Source organism: Perca flavescens, chromosome 3 (genome assembly GCF_004354835.1).
Source record: "Perca flavescens isolate YP-PL-M2 chromosome 3, PFLA_1.0, whole genome shotgun sequence".
NCBI lineage: Eukaryota > Metazoa > Chordata > Actinopteri > Perciformes > Percidae > Perca > Perca flavescens.
This window is the reverse complement of record NC_041333.1, coordinates 40,243,980-40,266,479: the sequence shown is the minus strand read 5'-3', so window position 1 is coordinate 40,266,479 and position 22,500 is coordinate 40,243,980. Positions and strand designations below refer to the sequence as shown.

General features: G+C 45.7%; 1 protein-coding gene across 1 annotated transcript in view; it reads left to right on the top strand.

Moving 5' to 3' along the window:
- The window catches only part of exoc3l2b (exocyst complex component 3-like 2b), a 52,031-nt gene that overhangs the window by 2,078 nt on the left and 27,453 nt on the right, over positions 1-22,500 (top strand). Inside the window, exons 2-3 of the mRNA XM_028573655.1 lie at positions 15,529-16,041; positions 17,263-17,501. Coding sequence (XP_028429456.1) covers positions 15,566-16,041; positions 17,263-17,501 — 715 coding nt within the window. The 5' untranslated portion in view covers positions 15,529-15,565. The remainder of the gene's footprint in view (positions 1-15,528; positions 16,042-17,262; positions 17,502-22,500) is intronic.

Here is a 22,500-nt window from a genome sequence, read left to right as displayed (position 1 = left end):
TGCATAGTTTATAAATGATCAGGCGGCTGAGTCAGCTTTATTTCTCCTCTTTCTCTAAAAGACGAATAAACATCAACGGTAAACACTGAGCTGCAGATTCACATCTCACAAAATCTCAGAGAATACAAGACAGAACCTCTAGAAACCTAAAAACTAAACTTTCTGCTTCAAATATTTGACTTTTTTTCTCAGAAAGTCAGAAAAGTCTTAAAAAAGAAAAAGTTACTCGTCTCATTTAGCATAAAACCTGTCTGTCTGTCTCTTGCTTTCTGTCTCTCACTTTCTCTCTCTGTCTGTCTCTCTCTCTCTCTCTGTCTCTCTCTTTCTGTCTGTCTCTCTCTCTCTCTCTCTCTCTCCTTCTCTCTCTCTCTCTCTCTCTCTCTCTCTCTCTCTCTCTCTCTCTCTCTCTCTCTCTCTCTCTCTCTCTCTCTGTCTCTCTCTGTCTGTCTGTCTCTCTCTGTCTGTCTCTCTCTCTCGGTCTGTCTCTCTGTCTCTCTCTTTCTGTCTCTCTTTCTCTCTCTCTCTCTGTCTCTGTCTGTCTGTCTGTTTCTCTCTCCCTCTGTCTCTCTGTCTGTCTGTTTCTCTCTCTCTTTCTGTCTGTCTCTCTCTCTCTCTCTCTCTCTCTCTCTCTCTCTGTCTCTCTGTCTGTCTGTTCTACCCAGAAATATAAATAAAGCAGAAAGAGAGGAGCTGCTAATAAGCAGATAAATGACTGACTGAATTCATAAACAAGTGAACGCGTTGGAACAAACAGAAGCTGCTGACTCAGTTTCTGTCACATTTCTTCACTTCCTGTCGAACGACAGAAACGTCTTGTCCTCTCTGACCTTTGACCTGGTTCCTGTCGGCCGTGTGTGATCTTTATATCTACCAGATAAAGAAGAGGGTGTGGATCAGACCCTGGTCAGACAAAGTGTCTCACAACATTATGGAAAGGATCTCTGAGATCCTTTTAGTTTAACATGAAACAGCCCCGAAATCTCCATCAACAAACTCCACCAGACTCCATGTAAATAATCAGGACTTTTAGCGTGTATAGAGCCAGCATATCTCCACCAGACTCCATGTAAATAATCAGGACTTTTAGAGTGTATAGAGCCAGCATATCTCCACCAGACTCCATGTAAATAATCAGGACTTTTAGTGTGTATAGAGCCAGCATATCTCCACCAGACTCCATGTAAATAATCAGGACTTTTAGTGTGTATAGAGCCAGCATATCTCCACCAGACTCCATGTAAATAATCAGGACTTTTAGTGTGTATAGAGCCAGCATATTTCCACCAGACTCCATGTAAATAATCAGGACTTTTAGCGTGTATAGAGCCAGCATATCGCCACATGTAAATGGGTTAATTAAGGGGTGTGTGTGTGTGTGTGTGTGTGTGTGTGTGTGTGTGTGTGTGTGTGTGTGTGTGTGTGTGTGTGTGTGTGTGTGTGTGTGTGTGTGTGTGTGTGTGTGTGTGTGTGTGTGTGTGTGTGTGTGTGTGTGTGTGTGTGTGTGTGTGTGTGTGTGTGTGTGTGTCCCACAATCCTTTGCACATATAAGCAAGTTTAGATGCGTTTTCTTGTCATTTTTCTGGACATTTTGTTGCTTTTTTCCCTTAATTTTCCTGGTTGGAGATTTCTTCCTCACATCTTTCAGACTGTCGGTCGAACCAAACACTTAACGGGACAAACCGACAAATGAAAAGAGTTACTGGCAGAGAAAGAGCTCTGTGCTCTCCAGCTGCCCACGTTCCCCCCGTTCCTCTCCGAGGGGATAACATAACACCACATTTCTTCTCTACAGCTGTTTTCTGTCACAAAACGATGCTGAGAGCACAGTTTTTATACTTAATGAGAAACAGATGCATCGTGGGTAACTGTGTCCTCATACAAAAAATCTTTCTGTCTGTCTGTATGTAGAGAGAGGTGGCTGATGGGACTTTGGAGCCACTAAAGTTCTTTTTATCGTCTCTCATTAATCATCTACTCTGATAAACTTTCTCTGGAACCCCAGGGCCGTCGTTACGTCAGAGACGCTTTAGAGACTCAAGGAAGTTTCCTGAGACTACAGCCATGTCCACGCCATGTCCACGCCATGTCCACGCCTCTTTAGGAGACTAGAGCCATGTCCACGCCTCTTTAGGAGACTAGAGCCATGTCCACGCCTCTTTAGGAGACTAGAGCCATGTCCACGCCTCTTTAGGAGACTAGAGCCATGTCCACGTATCCTTAGGGAGACTAGAGCCATGTCCACGCCTCTTTAGGAGACTAGAGCCATGTCCACGCCTCTTTAGGAGACTAGAGCCATGTCCACGTATCCTTAGGAGACTAGAGCCATGTCCATGCCTCTTTAGGAGACTAGAGCCATGTCCACGCCTCTTTAGGAGACTAGAGCCATGTCCACGTATCCTTAGGAGACTAGAGCCATGTCCACGCCTCTTTAGGAGACTAGAGCCATGTCCATGCCTCTTTAGGAGACTAGAGCCATGTCCACGTATCCTTAGGAGACTAGAGCCATGTCCACGCCTCTTTAGGAGACTAGAGCCATGTCCACGCATCTTTAGGAGACTACAGCCATGTCCACGTATCCTTAGGAGACTAGAGCCATGTCCATGCCATGTCCACGCCTCTTTAGGAGACTAGAGCCATGTCCACGTATCCTTAGGAGACTATAGCCATGTCCACGCCTCTTTAGGAGACTAGAGCCATGTCCACGTATCCTTAAGAGACTAGAGCCATGTCCACGCCTCTTTAGGAGACTAGAGCCATGTCCACGTATCCTTAGGAGACTAGAGCCATGTCCAAGTATCCTTAGGAGACTAGAGCCATGTCCACGCATCTTTAGGAGACTAGAGCCATGTCCACGTATCCTTAGGAGACTAGAGCCATGTCCACGGCTCTTTAGGAGACTAGAGCCATGTCCACGCCTCTTTAGGAGACTAGAGCCATGTCCAAAACTATTTAGGAGACTAGAGCCTTGTCCACAACTCTTTAGGAGACTAGAGCCATGTCCAAAACTATTTAGGAGACTAGAGCCTTGTCCACAACTCTTTAGGAGACTAGAGCCATGTCCAAAACTCTTTAGGAGACTAGAGCCTTGTCCACAACTCTTTAGGAGACTAGCGCCATGTCCACGCCTCTTTAGGAGACTAGAGCCATGTCCACGCCTCTTTAGGAGACTAGAGCCATGTCCACGTATCCTTAGGAGACTAGAGCCATGTCCAAGTATCCTTAGGAGACTAGAGCCATGTCCACGCATCTTTAGGAGACTAGAGCCATGTCCATGTATCCTTAGGAGACTAGAGCCATGTCCACGGCTCTTTAGGAGACTAGAGCCATGTCCACGGCTCTTTAGGAGACTAGAGCCATGTCCACGCCTCTTTAGGAGACTAGAGCCATGTCCAAAACTATTTAGGAGACTAGAGCCTTGTCCACAACTCTTTAGGAGACTAGAGCCATGTCCAAAACTCTTTAGGAGACTAGAGCCTTGTCCACAACTCTTTAGGAGACTAGCGCCACGTCCATGTATCCTTAGGAGACTAGAGCCATGTCCACGTCTCTTTAGGAGACTAGAGCCATGTCCATGTCTCTTTAGGAGACTAGAGCCATGTCCATGTCTCTTTAGGAGACTAGAGCCATGTCCACGCCTCTTTAGGAGACTAGAGCCATGTCCATGTCTCTTTAGGAGACTAGAGCCATGTCCAAAACTATTAAGGAGACTACAGCCTTGTCCACAACTCTTTAGGAGACTCGCGCCACATCCATGTATCCTTAGGAGACTAGAGCCATGTCCACGTCTCTTTAGGAGACTAGAGCCATGTCCATGTCTCTTTAGGAGACTAGAGCCATGTCCACGCCTCTTTAGGAGACTAGAGCCATGTCCATGTCTCTTTAGGAGACTAGCGCCATGTCCACAACTCTTTAGGAGACTAGAGCCATGTCCACGCCTCTTTAGGAGACTAGAGCCATGTCCACGGCTCTTTAGGAGACTAGAGCCATGTCCATGTCTCTTTAGGAGACTAGCGCCATGTCCACGCCTCTTTAGGAGACTAGAGCCATGTCCAAAACTATTTAGGAGACTAGAGCCATGTCCAAAACTCTTTAGGAGACTAGAGCCTTGTCCACAACTCTTTAGGAGACTAGAGCCATGTCCTCAACTCTTTAGGAGACTAGCGCCATGTCCACGCCTCTTTAGGAGACTAGAGCCATGTCCAAAACTCTTTAGGAGACTAGAGCCTTGTCCACAACTCTTTAGGAGACTAGAGCCATGTCCACGCCTCTTTAGGAGACTAGAGCCATGTCCATGTCTCTTTAAGAGACTAGAGCCATGTCCACGTCTCTTTAGGAGACTAGAGCCATGTCCACGCCTCTTTAGGAGACTAGAGCCATGTCCATGTCTCTTTAGGAGACTAGAGCCATGTCCACGTCTCTTTAGGAGACTAGAGCCATGTCCAAAACTATTAAGGAGACTAGAGCCTTGTCCACAACTCTTTAGGAGACTAGCGCCACATCCATGTATCCTTAGGAGACTAGAGCCATGTCCACGTCTCTTTAGGAGACTAGAGCCATGTCCACGCCTCTTTAGGAGACTAGAGCCATGTCCATGTCTCTTTAGGAGACTAGCGCCATGTCCACAACTCTTTAGGAGACTAGAGCCATGTCCACGCCTCTTTAGGAGACTAGAGCCATGTCCACGCCTCTTTAGGAGACTAGAGCCATGTCCAAAACTATTTAGGAGACTAGAGCCATGTCCAAAACTCTTTAGGAGACTAGAGCCTTGTCCACAACTCTTTAGGAGACTAGAGCCATGTCCACGCCTCTTTAGGAGACTAGAGCCATGTCCATGTCTCTTTAAGAGACTAGAGCCATGTCCACGTCTCTTTAGGAGACTAGAGCCATGTCCACGCATCTTTAGGAGACTAGAGCCATGTCCATGTCTCTTTAGGAGACTAGAGCCATGTCCACGTCTCTTTAGGAGACTAGAGCCATGTCCACGCCTCTTTAGGAGACTAGAGCCATGTCCATGTCTCTTTAGGAGACTAGCGCCATGTCCACAACTCTTTAGGAGACTAGAGCCATGTCCACGCCTCTTTAGGAGACTAGAGCCATGTCCACGGCTCTTTAGGAGACTAGAGCCATGTCCACGCCTCTTTAGGAGACTAGAGCCATGTCCAAAACTATTTAGGAGACTAGAGCCATGTCCAAAACTCTTTAGGAGACTAGAGCCTTGTCCACAACTCTTTAGGAGACTAGAGCCATGTCCACGCCTCTTTAGGAGACTAGAGCCATGTCCATGTCTCTTTAAGAGACTAGAGCCATGTCCACATCTCTTTAGGAGACTAGAGCCATGTCCATGCATCTTTAGGAGACTAGAGCCATGTCCATGTCTCTTTAGGAGACTAGAGCCATGTCCACGTCTCTTTAGGAGACTAGAGCCATGTCCACGCCTCTTTAGGAGAGTAGAGCCACGTCCAATCCTCTTTAGGAGACTAGAGCCATGTCCATGTCTCTTTAGGACACTAGCGCCATGTCCACAACTCTTTATGAGACTAGAGCCATGTCCATGTCTCTTTAGGAGACTAGCGCCATGTCCACGCCTCTTTAGGAGACTAGAGCCATGTCCACGCCTCTTTAGGAGACTTGCGGGACGTCTTGAGTGTTTGGTACCAACAGGAGAAGTGAACGTGAAAACAGATTATGAGCAATTCTTTCGCCCTGTAGTCACCAAAGTAAATATCGGAGACATTCTTCACAAGCCTCATATCTCCAGAACATTCTGACACTAAAATGTTATCTTTCAGACGGATACATCAGGAGAAAATTCGTTCAAATGAGGCCACGCCTCTTTAGGAGACTGGAAGTGTGTATATGTTTCATAATGTTGGCGCTGCTTGAAATGCGCTCTCTTTAGTATAGAGGATCTTTGGTTACGGTTGTGTTTTTATAACTCAATGGACCTCATGTGTAATGTTAGACAGCCAATCACAGACCATATTAGATCTTGGTAGAAGCATGCTGCGTGCTGATTGGCTCGCTGACGCTGATTAGATTTACTCCTTAAATTTGGTATTGAATGATGAGGCATTTTGTGTGTGTGCATGTGTCTGTGTGTGTGTGCGTGTGTTTGTCTGTGTGTGTGTGTGTCTGTCTTTGTGAGTGTGTGTGTTTGTGCATGTGTCTGTGTATGTTTGTGTGTGTGTGTGTGTGTGTTTCTGTTTGTGTGTGTGTGTGTGTGTGTGTGTGTGTGTGTGTGTGTGTGCGCTTTTAATTATATTATGTTTCATAAACTCTTCACGTTTTTGTTGTATGAAAAGAAAGTACCTCCAAAGTCAACTTAAGTCTTGAGTCAATCCCAAATGTAGTTTGTTCCCACAGTTATTTTAAAGTCCGAAATATGAAGTTAGAAAAAGAAAGATGATAAAGTTTGAGCAGGAAGTGGATTATCAACGATTCCTGTTTTTATTTCTGAACGTGGGGACTGTTCTCCCTGTTTCCTTTCATCCATCAGCTGATTATCTCTACAGCCATTCATCATCACACACACACACACACACACACACACACACACACACACACACACACGACACACACACACAAACACACACACACACACAGACAGACAGACAGACAGACACACACACACACACACACACACACACACACACACACACACACACACACACACACACACACACACACACACACACACACACACACACAACAACAACAAAACTAGAATGAAAAATGATTTTTAAAAAAAACTGGTTTAAAGTTTGAGCCAACACACACACACAGACACACAGACACACACAGAGAAACATACACACACACACACACACACACACACACACACAGACACACACACAGACTCAAACACAGACAATCACACACACACACACACACACACACACACACACACACACACACACACACACACACACAGACACACACACACACACACACACACACACACACACACACACACACACACACACACACACACACACACACACACACACACACACACAATGAGGCACAGACACACACACACACACACAGACACACATACACACACCACACACACACACACACACACACAATGAGGCATAATCTCAGTTGTGATTGAACTGTATTTTATGAGTTACTATATAGGCCAACTTTGATCTTGACATATGGCTAAGCATTCTGTAGCAAATAACAATAAACCCACTATTAATTACATTATCCTAATACCAATAAACCCACTATTAATTACATTATCCTAATACCAATAAACCCACTATTAATTACATTATCCTAATACCAATAAACCCACTATTAATTACATTATCTTAACAATAAACCCACTATTAATTACATTATCTTAACAATAAACCCACTATTAATTACATTATCTTAATACCAATAAACCCACTATTAATATTAATGACATTGTCTTAATTACAGTGTCACTACTTCAGCATGGAAATAATGCTCCTCAAATACTAACATTCACTGACATGCAGTCTAACAATGCAGCCCTATGTCTGGTCAAATCAACATAGACACACTCTCACAAAGACACACACAGACACACATACACACACACAGACACACACAGACACACAGACACACACACACACACACACACACACTCTCACACAGACACACACAGACACACACAGACACACACCGACACACACACAGACAGACACACACACACTCTCTCACAAAGACACACACAGACACACACTCTCACAAAGACACACACACCGACACCCACACAGACAGACACACACACACACTCTCACAAAGACACCCACAGACACACACACACTGTCACACAGACACACACAGACACACACTCTCACAAAGACACACACACCGACACACACACAGACAGACACACACACACTCTCTCACAAAGACATACACTCTCACAAAGACACACACACCGACACCCACACAGACAGACACACACACACACACACTCTCACAAAGACACCCACAGACACACACACACTGTCACACAGACACACAGACACACACACACACTCTCACAAAGACACACACAGACACACATACACACACAGACACACACAGACACACACACACACAGACACACACACCGACACACACACACACACACTCTCACACAGACACACACAGACACACCGACACACACACAGACAGACACACACACACTCTCTCACAAAGACACACACAGACACACACTCTCACAAAGACACACACACCGACACCCACACAGACAGACACACACACTCTCACAAAGACACCCACAGACACACACACACTGTCACACACACACACACACACACACACACACACACACACTCACAAAGACACAAAGACACACACACACTGTCACACAGACACACGGACACACACAGACACACACACACAAACACACCCACTCTCACACACACACACACACCCACACACACACTCTCACAAAGACACACACTCTCACACAGACACACACACTCACAAAGACAGACTCACACACACACACACACACACTCTCTCTCTCCCTTTCTCTCTCTCTCTCTCTCTCTCTCTCTCTCTCTCTCTCTCACTCACACTCACCCTCTCTCTCACACACACACACACACACACACAGACACACACACCTTTCTGTCTCGTAACTCCTGCCAGTTAATGGCAGCGTATAGCCGTGTAGATGTGGCTTTAGAGCCGGGGGGGCCAACCTGCACTCGGAGACTATCACGTTAGCATCATATCAGGCAGCGTGGAACATTGCTCATGGCTAAAAAGCCATACAGTTGAAGGGGACTTTGTGAAGACATGTCTCACGTCACGAAACCAGTGCTAGAAATTGTGAATTGTATTCGCACTCATGTTCTCAATCACAGACAGTACAGAAACCTCCTAGCTGAACTTTGATGCAGATCTTCCCAGTGATCTGCTTTTCCACTGCACCGCGAGATACCATTTTTTTGCTTCCCGATATCGATTCTGGTACCGAGTACCGATCCCATACCAGTGTGTCATATATTTTATTGTTTTAACAGCTGTATACTAATATCTCTGTATGGATGTGATATGATGTATAACAGCTGTATACTACTATCTCTGTATAGATGTGATATGATGTATAACAGCTGTATACTACTATCTCTGTATAGATGTGATATGATGTATAACAGCTGTATACTAATATCTCTGTATAGATGTGATATGATGTATAACAGCTGTATACTACTATCTCTGTATGGATGTGATATGATGTATAACAGCTGTATACTACTATCTCTGTATAGATGTGATATGATGTATAACAGCTGTATACTACTATCTCTGTATGGATGTGATATGATGTATAACAGCTGTATACTACTATCCCTGTATGGATGTGATATGATGTATAACAGCTGTATACTACTATCTCTGTATGGATGTGATATGATTTCTATCTTTGTTGTCGGTCTGGCTCAGGTTAAAGGTGGTATCTGATCGGTGCATAAACTCCAGTACTTCCCGATACCGATAGCAGCGTTTTAGGCAGTATCGGCTCCGATCCCGATATTATACCGATACTGGTATCGGTATAATATCGGTATCGGACCATCTCTAGTCTAGATAAGAAAGAACCCTATAAATTAGATCGGTGAGCCACTGTTGTGGTGTGTGTGTGTGTGTGTGTGTGTGTTGTGTGGCTCTTTATGCTGGACTGGTGAGACACCCCTGGTCCAGAGAGAAGGTTCTGGGGTCTGGTTTGGTGGCGGCAGTTGTGATTGGACCACACCCGGTGGCAGCGAGCAGCGGAGACCCAGGAGTCCTGTCCTCTGTCCCCTTGTCCCTTGTCCTCTATCCTCTGTCCCCTTGTCCTCTGTCCCCTTTCCTCTGTCCCCTTGTCCCTTGTCCTCTATCCTCTGTCCCCTTTCCCCTGTCCTCTGTCCTCTGTCTTCTTGTCCTCTGTCCTGTATCCTCTGTCCCCTTGTCCCTTGTTCTCTGTCCCCTTGTCCCTTGTTCTCTGTCCTCTTTCCGTCAGCGTATCGCTGTCCTTTCCGCTCCATTGTTTGTGCCCGGCAGCTTCCGCGATGCCCTGAGACCCTCCAGGAGGAAACCGCCGGGGCTGCTGGGTATTTCACTTCCCACTTCACCCTCACCAGTGTGTGTGTGTGTGTGTGTGTGTGTGTGTGTGTGTGTGTGTGTGTGTGTGTGTGTGTGTGTGTGTGTGTGTGTGTGTGTGTGTGTGTGTGTGTGTGTGTGTGTGTGTGTGTGTGTGTGTGTATTTCTGGAGTGATACTGCAAAACAAAGTACATGAACAACATCCGCTCTGACACACAGACACACACTCAGTCATACACACACTCACTCACACACACACACACGCACACACTCACACACACAGACACACACTCACTCACGCACTCACTCACACACACACAGACACACACACACACACAGACACTGTAAAAATACTTTAATTAAAAGTACTTAATGTAAAAAAACTCTTTTTCTCAACATAAAAAATAAATTTTTTTCCTCTCATCCCTCTCTTCTCCTCCTCCTCTCCTCCCTTTCCTCTCTTCTCCTCTCTCCTTCTCCTCCCCTCTTCTCCTTTCTTCTCCCTCTCTCCTCCCCTCTTCTCCTCCCTTCCCAGTGTGTATTTCAGCCTGCGGGCGTATATCTGTTTAATCATTGAGACGTTTCCCATGAATCATTGCAGCGAGCCTCTCTGCTAATGTTTGACTGCTTTATGACTTAACGGTTAATCGCCATGGGAACATCAGCTGCTTTATGACCACACGGGCTCCGTCCTGTCGCCTGTGACAACGCTGGACGAGTCTCCGTATGACATCATCACATGTCAGACCGCGTCCGCCCTGCAGAGGAGTTTAATCTTTAAACCTTTATGACTGGCCACTCCAAATGTTCTTTACTACACACACACACACACACACACACACACACACACACACACACACACACACACACACACAGAGACGCACAGACACACAGAGACACACACACACACACACACACACACACACACACGTACACACACAGACTACTCAGCTTGCATGTATGTAGTATCAAAGTTTTAAGTGATTTGATGTCATTTTGTTGTCGTCACTCGTCCGGACCACAGACCTTAAGATATATTCAGATGCAGACCTTTGATACGTTAACGTGATACGCCACCGTGTGTTGAAATAGGGCTTATCACGGTCTCCCTTAGCTGTAGATAGGTGGGGTCTCCTCTAGCTGTAGATAGGTGGGGTCTCCTCTAGCTGTAGATAGGTGGGGTCTCCTCTAGCTGTAGATAGGTGGGGTCTCCCCTAGCTGTAGATAGGTGGGGTCTCCTCTAGCTGTAGATAGGTGGGGTCTCCTCTAGCTGTAGATAGGTGGGGTCTCCCCTAGCTGTACATAGGTGGGGTCTCCCCTAGTTGTAGATAGGTGGGGTCTCACCTAGCTGTAGATAGGTGGGGTCTCCTCTAGCTGTAGATAGGTGGGGTCTCCCCTAGCTGTAGATAGGTGGGGTCTCCTCTAGCTGTAGATAGGTGGGGTCTCCTCTAGCTGTAGATAGGTGGGGTCTCCCCTAGCTGTAGATAGGTGGGGTCTCCCCTAGCTGTAGATAGGTGGGGTCTCCCCTAGCTGTAGATAGGTGGGGTCTCCCCTAGCTGTAGATAGGTGGGCCAACGCATTTTTTGTGCATGCATTGTTTTAGTCCGGTGCAACGCCGGCAGCGCCGTCGCTAGTTAGCTTAGCGTAGTGAATGGAATCCTATGTTGCCGGTTAGCATGTTGTGAGTAAAAATGAGCCAACAAAAGACAAAAAAAAACTAATTACTTGCACTGAGACAAAAAATGCATTGGCCCACCTATCTACAGCCAGGGGAGATCGTGATAAGCCCTATTTCAGTTCAGTTCCGTTTTAATTTGTCATTGCTACATCATAACAATGAAATATTGTTAGAGCAAAAACAAACAGACAGGCATATCATTTTAAGCTGTTCACCCATTTGCCTTATCTATATATGTCCCCATGAAAATAATTTAGCCATGACTTTGTACCTAATTTAATTTAATGCCCCATAAATACCCCTAGAATGACTTTGTACCTAAGTTAACGTCCCATAAATCCCTCTAGAAAAACCACATAAAGTGCTATGTCCATTAAAGTGCATGGTGCAATCGATAAATCGTATATTTTTGCAGCAATGCAATGTCCAGGTCACAGGTATTGATGGTGTATGGGCAGAGACATTATGTCCTTATCTTCCTAAGGAAGAAAAGGCGCCGTTGGGCCTTCGCTGTGGCAGAGGCGATGGTTTTCCTCCAATTCCCAATGAGGAGAGGAGAGTGGTTTAACTGTCCAGACCTGCGGAAGTCCACTATGACTTCTTTAGTTTTATTTGTGTTGAGGGTCAGGTTGTTGCTGCTGCACCATAATGCCAGCAGTTGGACTTCTCGCCTGTATGCAGTCTCATTATTCCCGGTGATGAGGCCGAGCACTGTCATCTGTCATCGGCAAATTTTATTACATAATTGGATGGGAAGGAAAAACTGCAGTCGTGTGTAAAGAGTGTATATAGAAGTGGGCTAAGCACACAACCCTGAGGGGCCCCGGTGTCGATGGTCATGGTGGAGGTCATGACGTGTGCTTGCCCACTCTGACATATTGTGTGCGATTTGTTAGAAAGTCCAGTATCCAATTGCATAATGTGTTAACTAGTCCAAGTCCATGTAGTTTATTACGTAGCTTGTTTGGCAAGATTGTATTAAATGCTGAACTGAAATCAACAAAGAGAAGCCTTGCATATGTGTTCCTGTGCTCTAGATGTTTCTAGCAAAGTGTGTAACACAATAGCTATGGCATCCTCTGTCGACCTGTTCTTCCTGTATGCAAACTGGTATTGATCTAGTGAGGGCGGTATGGCACTTTTTATATGTGTGATGACCAGTCTCTCAAAACATTTTGAAATGATGGGGAAGAGTGCCACTGGCCTGTAGTCATTCAGGCTTGTGACATTAGACTGCTTGGAAATATTATGGCTGATTTCAAGCATGTAGGGATTCATGAGGTCGCCAGAGACAGGTTAAAGATGGTAGTGAAGACCGTTGTAGTCTTTAAGCACCCGTCCCTGCCCTCCATCTGGTCCTACTGGTTCACCTATCTACAGCCAGTTCTGGAAATGTACACAAACTTGCGCACATTTAATAAAAAGAATGCCTCGTTTGCATATTTAGACATAACATTTCGGAAAAAATTGTAATACAGAAAATTATTGTCTTTATGTCCCCCTAGGGGCACACGTACCCCCTGCAGTTCTCCAAAGTACCCCTAGGGGCACACGTACCCCCTGCAGTTCTCCAAAGTACCCCTAGGGGGACACGTACCCCCCTATGTGAGAACCACTGGTCTAGCGTGTCTGTGTGTTTGTAGTCAGATTAACATCCTGGTTAAGTCCGTTAATGGCTAACTGTTGCTATGGTTCCCTGAGCACTGGTGTGTGAGGTGTACACAGAGGTGTCATTGACAAAGTTTTAACTGTCGTCCTTGAGTGAGTGAGTACCCGGCAGCCAATCAGAAGTGAGCATTCCTCTGTTGCCATGGCTTAAAGTTGGGTATTGAATTACAGAGCCGTAACCCTGGTTACACTTTAATTACCGGACGTCTTTACACTCATTGTGTGAGTGCAGTCTCTCATTCCCCCTGCTCTGGTGTTTCCCCCTCTCATTCCCCCTGCTCTGGTGTTTCCCCCTCTCATTCCCCCTGCTCTGGTGTTTCCCCCCCTCTCATTCCCCCTGCCCTGGTGTTTCCCCGTCTCATTCCCCCTGCTCTGGTGTTTCCCCCTCTCATTCCCCCTGCTCTGGTGTTTCCCCCCTCTCATTCCCCCTGCTCTGGTGTTTCCACCCTCTCATTCCCCCTGCTCTGGTGTTTCCCCCTCTCATTCCCCCTGCTCTGGTGTTTCCCGTCTCATTCCCCCTGCTCTGGTGTTCCCCCCTCTCATTCCCCCTGCTCTGGTGTTTCCCCTCTCATTCCCCCTGCTCTGGTGTTTCCCGTCTCATTCCCCCTGCTCTGGTGTTTCCCCTCTCATTCCCCCTGCTCTGGTGTTTCCCCTCTCATTTCCCCCTGCTCTGGTGTTTCCCCTCTCATTCCCCCTGCTCTGGTGTTTCCCGTCTCATTCCCCTGCTCTGGTGTTTCCCCCTCTCATTCCCCCTGCTCTGGTGTTTCCCCCTCTCATTCCCCCTGCTCTGGTGTTTCCCCCTCTCATTCCCCAAATGGAGCTCAATAGACCTTGCTGCAATTGGCGGTGTGCAATTGCCTTTTTTCGACCTGCGGACTTTGAGAAGCTCATCGGCTGTTAGAAACGTTACCTACGTTTTGGGGGAAGTTACTGATAACAACCTGCCCTCGCTAAGACAGAAACAGTCAGTTACCCTTTATGACTTTATGACAGATAACGCACTGTGGTGACGCACGGTCACCGTAGCAACACATCCTGAACGATGGCCAGGGCAGTTTGGGTCGAGGACACTGGGGGTGTTGGAACATATTTTCCTCTGGAAGATTGAGACTCTTTCTTATCACTCAAAAGGTCCGCACCTGATTTATTCCAGGACAATAACTGTCACTAATAACTTTTGTGTGTCAACACCCACAGACAAACACACAGACACACACACACACACACGCACACACACACTCACAGACACACAGACACACTCATGCTCTAAAAATGTTCCTTAAGTAAACATACTTAATGTTTTCACTTAAAAGCTGAGGACTTAACTCTTCATCTCTGGATTGATTGACAGACAGAGAGACAAACGGAGAGACAGAGAGAGAGAGACAGACAGAGAGACTGACCGAGAGAGACAGACAGACAGAGAGACAGACAGTTTAAGTACTTTAAGTGCTATTAGTACTATAAACAAGACTGCTCCCGTAGAAATGAAGAGGCAGTGTGGACATGGCGCTGACAGTGGACACGGATCATGAGTCATGTGATCATACTTTACGTAATCTTTTGTGTTAGTGCTGCAGCTTTAACGCCAGCGTGTGTTTGTGTGTTCGAGTGTGTGTGTCTGTGTCTATGTTTGTGTGTGTGTGTGTGTGTCTTTGTGTCTTTGTGTCACTTTCAATGCTTTTTCTCCAAAGCCGAGGACTTAACTTTTCATCACTTGAACCCAAACCACCATCTTGGTGTGTCTAACTGTTCAGATGCACCAATTAGGGCCAGTGGGGGTGTCTAACTGCGTGTCAATCACTGCTCATGCACACGCATTCATTCTCCCTTGTGGGGGGAGGGGCTTAGGAAACTGTTTTGGGCTTTAGCATAAAGGGGGGGGACTGAGAAGTTGCTGATGTTCAAATTCTTTGGCTAAGTCCTGGATCTTCACAGTCTTACATACAGCACCTTTAACTCAGTAGTTTTGGTGTCTAAACCCGACCAAACTGGGACCGTTTCACAACGTTATTGGTTTTTAAACCTCGAAGTGTCAAAGTGAGTCATCTCTTCGATCTGTTTGAGTAACTGATTGTTTTGTCCGCCCCTCCCTCCCCAGGTTCCTCCCTCCCTGCCCCCCCTCCCCCAGCTCCATCATGCCCATCCTCAAAAACCTCCCAGTGCGCCTAAAAGGCGGCGGTCCGACTCTAGAAAACGCTTGGATCCTACGCAGGATGAGCCTCAACATCACCCCCAACCATCACCATCACAACCCCTTCGACAATGACGACGACAGCATCCACGGCAACGGCGGCCACGGCGACCACTGGTCGCCCGGCAGCTCGCTGCTGGACGGCGACGTGCAGAGGGAACGCAACCCGTTCGAGGACGAGGAGGACGAGAACGAGGCCAACGAGGGGAAGAAGGGAAGCGGAAGTGGAGGTTCGGTGAAGGGATCTTTCAAGTTCATGTCCCCGCTGAAGACTCTGGGGAAGCTGGGGAAGAACCTGAGGTTGTCGGGGCGGAGCAAAGGAAGTGCAACGCCATCCCCGCAGGGCTCGCTGCAAGGAACGCCCTCGCCCGCCGAGAAAAAGAAGAGGGGACGGAGGAGCTCTGAAGGAAGTCTGTTGAGGTAGGGCTGCACGATATTGACAAAATTTGATATTGCGATATCAATATTCATTTCTAAATTTTTAAGCCTATGTAAAATTACAAAAGTTACAGGAAAACGCATCAAAAATAGATTCATAACAAATTAAACAAGTTTTCTTACAGTAGAAGGTTTATTTCAACTGACGGTCATATTGGACTGGTCCAACATGAATATAACATATATTAATAAGGACCATGTCTACAGAACAGGACACGTTCTACTGGTTGGACAGTATAAAATATATAAATAAAGAGAACAGCTATCCAAGCACCCCCTGTTGAGGTAATGTTGGAGTAAATTTTAGATCCGACGCCATGGCCAGATTAATGGCTCGGACCCAAACTGGACTCCAAATACCCTTTTTCAAATGCTTTTCCTGTTTCTTTTCAAAGTATGACAAGATCCCAAAAAGTCTTAAGCCCGTGACACACCGAGCCGATAATCGTCAGTTGACTCGAGCCTGTTCGGTGTGTTCCGTGCCGGGCCATCGTCCTTCATCTTGGCCAATTTGACATGTATAATCGGCGGGGCGGGGCACAGCCGGCAGTTGGACTCAAATGACCCATGTGATTGGTGGAGCGCTAACCCGGAAACGGGGAGCAGGATGAGCGTGACTAGAGTCTCTCAAAATCTGAGGAAAATCTTTTAAACTGACCTTTGTTGATCTGAAATGAAGACAGATTCAGCAACTGCACGGCCTATTTCTCTCTTAAAATGTTTTCAGAAACACTTTTTTCCCAAAAGAAATCCTCCAAAGCTTTGTCCAGGTTAAAGGGACAATTGGGGTTTTGAGATCAGGGGAGTCTGATAAGGTGAAGAAGGATGATGGGAGTTTGTCAAGAAATGAAGGGGCAATGGTGGTTTTGGGATCAGGGAGTCTGATAAGGTGAAGAAGGATGATGGGAGTTTGTCTAGATATGAAGGGGCAATGGTGGTTTATTGGGATAAAGAGCTATAATGAGAGTGTGTTGAGGTAAAAAGGGATAAGCAAAGTTTGTAAAGGTAAAAAAGGCAAGGGATCTAATCTGTCAAGCGAAAGGGTGACATAGGGAGTATGGGAGTTAACGTAAAGACGGATGAGGCAAGCGTAGACAAAGTAAGGTTGGAGGGAGTTTCAATGCAATACGAGATAAAGAGAGGTTGCTGAGATGAAGAAGGATTTGTTCACTCTGTCATTTATTTTCTTTATGTCCCTCCAAGGTTTGCCGGGAAATACCGTGACACCCTTGGCTCCCGTAAGGAGTCTCTCATCAACGGCGAGTTGAACTGTTCAGAGAGCGAGTGCGACACAACCAGCCGGCGCCTGTCCTTCATGAAGATGGTGGGCCTGGGGAAGCTGAAGAGGGAGTCCATGAATGACCACTCGTCCCAGGGCCCCGATGATCAGCTGGTGCAGGAGGAGGCGCTGGAGGAGGTCAAACCCAGAGAGCCACTGTCAGGTATGCTTTCTGGGTTTTCTCAAGGAACTCACAGATTAATGTGTGAAAGCATTCAGAGCAAAGGTGCACAAATTCTTTCATATGAAGGGCCAAAAATGTATATGGATGGAAGAAGGAAAAATTACCTTTCTAAATCTATCTATAAATTGCATGAACGTCTGTCTGTGTGGTTGTTATGCGCATATCTCTAGAACCGTTAGTCCGATGGATTTCACACTTGACAGGTGTCTTGCTAAGGGCATGTGTAAGTGCTGTACGTTGTTTGGATTAGAATTGCAAAATATATCGTTAAATATATATAGGTAAAAGAAGCACACGTTGGCTTTTGCCGCTCTAGCTGCTGGCCACTCCCCCTCTCAGACTGCACACTGAGTGAGCACTTTGGCAGCTAAAATGTATACATACACCTCAGACCCACAAAAATGTGCAAAGTAGCTCTACTTTGGACTTTCTTTGACTTTGAATAAACAAACGACAATTAAAAAATTTAAGGACGTTTCAGAATCCCACACATGCAAAGCACAACTAGCTACAGACAACAAGTGGCAGCAGACAGAGCTTGATTCCACCTATAAGCAGGCTACCAGACACTCTTTTTGAGTCACATTGTTGTCAAGTTTGGCAGGGGGGGGCATGCTTGGCGGTAAGGTACCTGCACGCCACACACACACGCCACATGCAGAACACTGTACAACTACAGAACATAACGTAATCTTGGAGATTATTCCTTCAAAGCAATGCCAGAAAATCTCAGAGCTGAACCGGGCAGACTCAGCACTTTTCATCAGACTCATCCCGGGTTAATTAAGTAGTCTATACTGTCTCTCTCTCTCTCTCTCTCTCTCTCTCTCTCTGCACACACACACACACACACACACAGTCTGGTTCTGGTGGTTGCTGAACGCAGATAGGTACTGATTAACGCTCATAACAGGCCGGGTGGGTAGCGCACTGCCATGGGTCCATGACGCTAATGTTTGACTACTCCACATTTTCATTGTGATATTTTGTAAATCAGTAAGTCAGTAGTAGGCTATATAGTGGAGTTGCATATGAAGTGGTTTGGGGTCCTTCTGTAAGTAATTCTGGGGTACAATTTGGTTTTGATGATTTCTACAAGCAGCAATACCACAGGCCAAGCAATCGGCTGGTTCCAAACAGGCACATTTTCAACGGGCACTGCACTTGTCAATTATTAATTTGCAGAGATGATCCATATGCTTCTTTTTGGGAGCATAAACACATTTAAAATGAAACGTTTCTTTATATTTTGTAATTTTGACATGAAGTGCAGTCAGAGAGTTAGAGTATCAGGACAAATGTGCAGATTCTGACGGTTAGTTTTAGTCTGAAGATGGTTCAGACAAATATATAGGTCTCTCTCTCTCTCCCAATCTCTCTCTCTCTCTCCCAATCTCTCTCTCTCTCTCTCTGTGTGTGTGTTAAAGTTATGGTCCAGTTTTTGTTTTCATACCACCCTGACTGATCTTATCAATGTCTGCCGGCATTCTGCAGCTATTTTAGACCCCGACAATGAACAGGAGAGAGAGAGAGACGTATGGACAGACAGACATGTTAGTGAAGGTGACATTGAGATGCATTCTTTCCTTGAGTTTCCACAAGGACTGAAGTGTGTGTGTGTGTGTGTGTGTGTGTGTGTGTGTGTGTGTGTGTGTGTGTGTGTGTGTGTGTGTGTGTGTGTGTGTGTGTGTGTGTGTGTGTGTGTGTGCGTGCATGTGTGTCCGTTTCCTGGAAACTTTCTTAAGGACGTCTATTGTTTATGGCACCCTGTTTACTCTTGCTATTTTGTAATGAATGATTCAAGTGCGTTCCCAGTTCCTCCACACCCTTGTTTACATGTTAAAACACTTTAACTCCCACTGTGTCAAACTGTGACAGAATATTTATGTTTAGACACTTTCAGAACTTCCTTAACTCTTCGTGGCACAGATTCAACAATGTGTTCATATTAACTAGACTGGGTAAACCCAGCCCGATCTGCCGGCGATTTGATTTCTCCCTGCAGCTCAGGCTGGAAACCTGTACGTTTATCTATCCTGCTTCTGTTACAAATTTGCGGGGACCAATAACAAGCTGTCGTATCCACCTGGCGCACTACTGGCGGGATTAACACCATGACGATAGAGAAGCGACGGCAAGCAGCTTCTTGTTTACATTCAACATGGCGGCCACCGAAGCGCAGCCACCCGTTGATAGGATCGTTGGTCTGATTGGTTGAAGGACTAACCAATTGCGTACAGAGTCATTTGAACTAGGCCTGCACGATAAATCATTATAAAATCGCAATCTCGATTAACCCTGTTCACAATTTCATTTTTAAATGACTTAGATTTAAAAATATATATATAAATAATAAAGGGAGCATTTATTTTGGTAGGACAGCTCTCACAAAGTTCAGGGCTTCACCCTCAGCCAATGAAAAAGCATCAGCCAACCAATCAGTCCCAAACCGAACTCGTTCCGAAAAAAGGCTGGCATTCGGTGGTGTGGAAGTATTTTGGATTCAAGCAAGATGACGAGGGTCAGTCCGATGTGATTTGAAAGGCGTGCTTTGCCCTCGTTGCAGCACCGCAAAGTAACGGCACCAATCTTTACCCTCACCTCAAACGTCACCACAAAGTGCAATATGATGAAGCCGTACAAGGCAAGAGGTCCGAAAGACGTTTCAATTAGCCTATTTACAGTCATGTTCAGGGCCATATTCAGCACAGTGCGTTAAACTTCTATTTCTGATAACCTACTTGAATGGCCAGTTGAATGTTAATTCTATAAAAGACAAGCAGTTAAAGAGTGTGCTAAGAAATCATTCTGTTATTGATACTGTACTTAAATTGGCAATTTGACAAACTCTGTTTCTCTAGAGACTGAAGCTGTAGCTGCAGCATGTTGATTGACATGTTTTAATTATGTAAAGACATGTTCAAGGAGTTCAGATAGAGCCTGTATCAGGGCCGTATTTAGTTCAATGTGTTATATGTCACTATTTTCGGTAGCCTACTGAACTTAAGTGGCCAGTAGTATGTACTTTATTTTCTGTATTCATTGAAGCCTCTATGTTTTACAGGCTTGTGGTGATGTGCAATGTGCTATAGGTGTCACAAAACTACTGCCAATATGTTTTATTTGTCATGGTTCATGGAAATGTTATTATTTTTTCATGGAGAAAATAATCGAGGCACGAATCGTGCAGGACTAATTTGAACTATGCCCGTTGGTCACACCTCTTGTGCAGTAGAAAATCCAGAGCAGACTCCCCAGACCGGTCTGCTGATAGCCAGACTACATATTGGCATCATTTGTGTTTAATCGTGTTCGCCGGCCGCTGTAACGTTTATCTCTCAGTCATCAATATGTCCAAAAGTAACCCTTGTTGCTGCTTTGTAGCTGATACGTCGGATCCCAGATACGTTGAAAATTAAAACTGCATCGTGCCTGGATTAATAACATCATGTGAACTAGGGCTATTGGAACGAGTTCTGAAAATCAAATATAATTTGAATAGTAAAAAGAAATCAATTTGAATGTGATTTTTTTGTTTTTTTGTTTTTTTAAATAAATATGTTGGCTAACGTACACACAAACACACGGACACACAGACACACACACACACACACAAAGAGACACACACACACACACAGACACACACACATTGCTGATACGGCAGTTTTAAAAACAAGTCCTCGCCTGAACATCCAGTTTCTCTTAATGAAGGTTCCTCCTGTTACACATACAAACATATTTTATTACAAACAGCAGTGTGTTTATTAAAGGAGACCTGATATGCTTTAATTATTTTATCTAATAAATGCAGTCGGAAGTTCATGTTAAACACAGCCAACGTTTTAAATAATAAGGTGACAATTTTGGGGAAAAGTGACAAAAATGTGTGTTTGTGTGTGTATTTGTCAGTGTGCCTGTGTGTGTGTGTGTGTGTGTGTGTGTCTGTCTATGTGTGTGTTTTGTGTCATTGCTAAACAAGAGTAGAAGTCAGAGCTGTTTGTACCTGCATCACTGTATATTTACACATACACACACACACAAACCTGTCTGGTTGGTCAGACTGGAATGTAAAACTCTCCAAACGGTTAAAGTCAGTTCATACAAAAGCCGATATTTGAACGTTAATATATTACTAATCCATCAACGTGTAAACACGAGGGACGGTCTGTTCTGTCCTGAAACATGGACGCAGAATTACCTTAACAAAAACAGACACTTCTAGAGACAATATATCACGAGACATTTCTAAAACACTGGTAGTTTTTTTAAGAAGAATGACATCACATGTCTCACACACACACACAGAATTTGTATTGTTTGGTGGTCGCGGCGGTGTCTGTTAGCAGTTAGCTCGCTCGTTAGCCGCTGAACCGTAGCAGAATGCAGGCAGAGCGAGCAGCCGCCAGCTGGTGATCCGTGCAGGAATCACCGTGAGGACTGAGAGACCATGTGACTGTTTAGAGACCATGTGACTGGTTAGAGACCATGTGACTGGTTAGAGACCATGTGACCTGCAGGTAACGTTAACTGGTCCCCATGTGACCTGCAGGTAACGTTAACAGGTCCCCGTGTGACCTGCAGGTAACGTTAACTTGGTCCCTATATGTGACCTGCAGGTAACGTTAACTTGGTCCCTATATGTGACCTGCAGGTAACGTTAACTGGTTCCTACATGTGACCTGCAGGTAACGTTAACTGGTCCCCATGTGACCTGCAGGTAACGTTAACTGGTCCCTAAATGTGACCTGCAGGTAACGTTAACAGGTCCCCGTGTGAACTGCAGGTAACGTTAACTGGTCCCCATGTGACCTGCAGGTAACGTTAACTGGTCCCCGTGTGACCTGCAGGTAACGTTAACTGGTCCCCATGTGACCTGCAGGTAACGTTAACTGGTCCCCGTGTGACCGGCAGGTAACGTTAACTGGTCCCCGTGTGACCTGCAGGTAACGTTAACTGGTCCCTGTGTGACCGGCAGGTA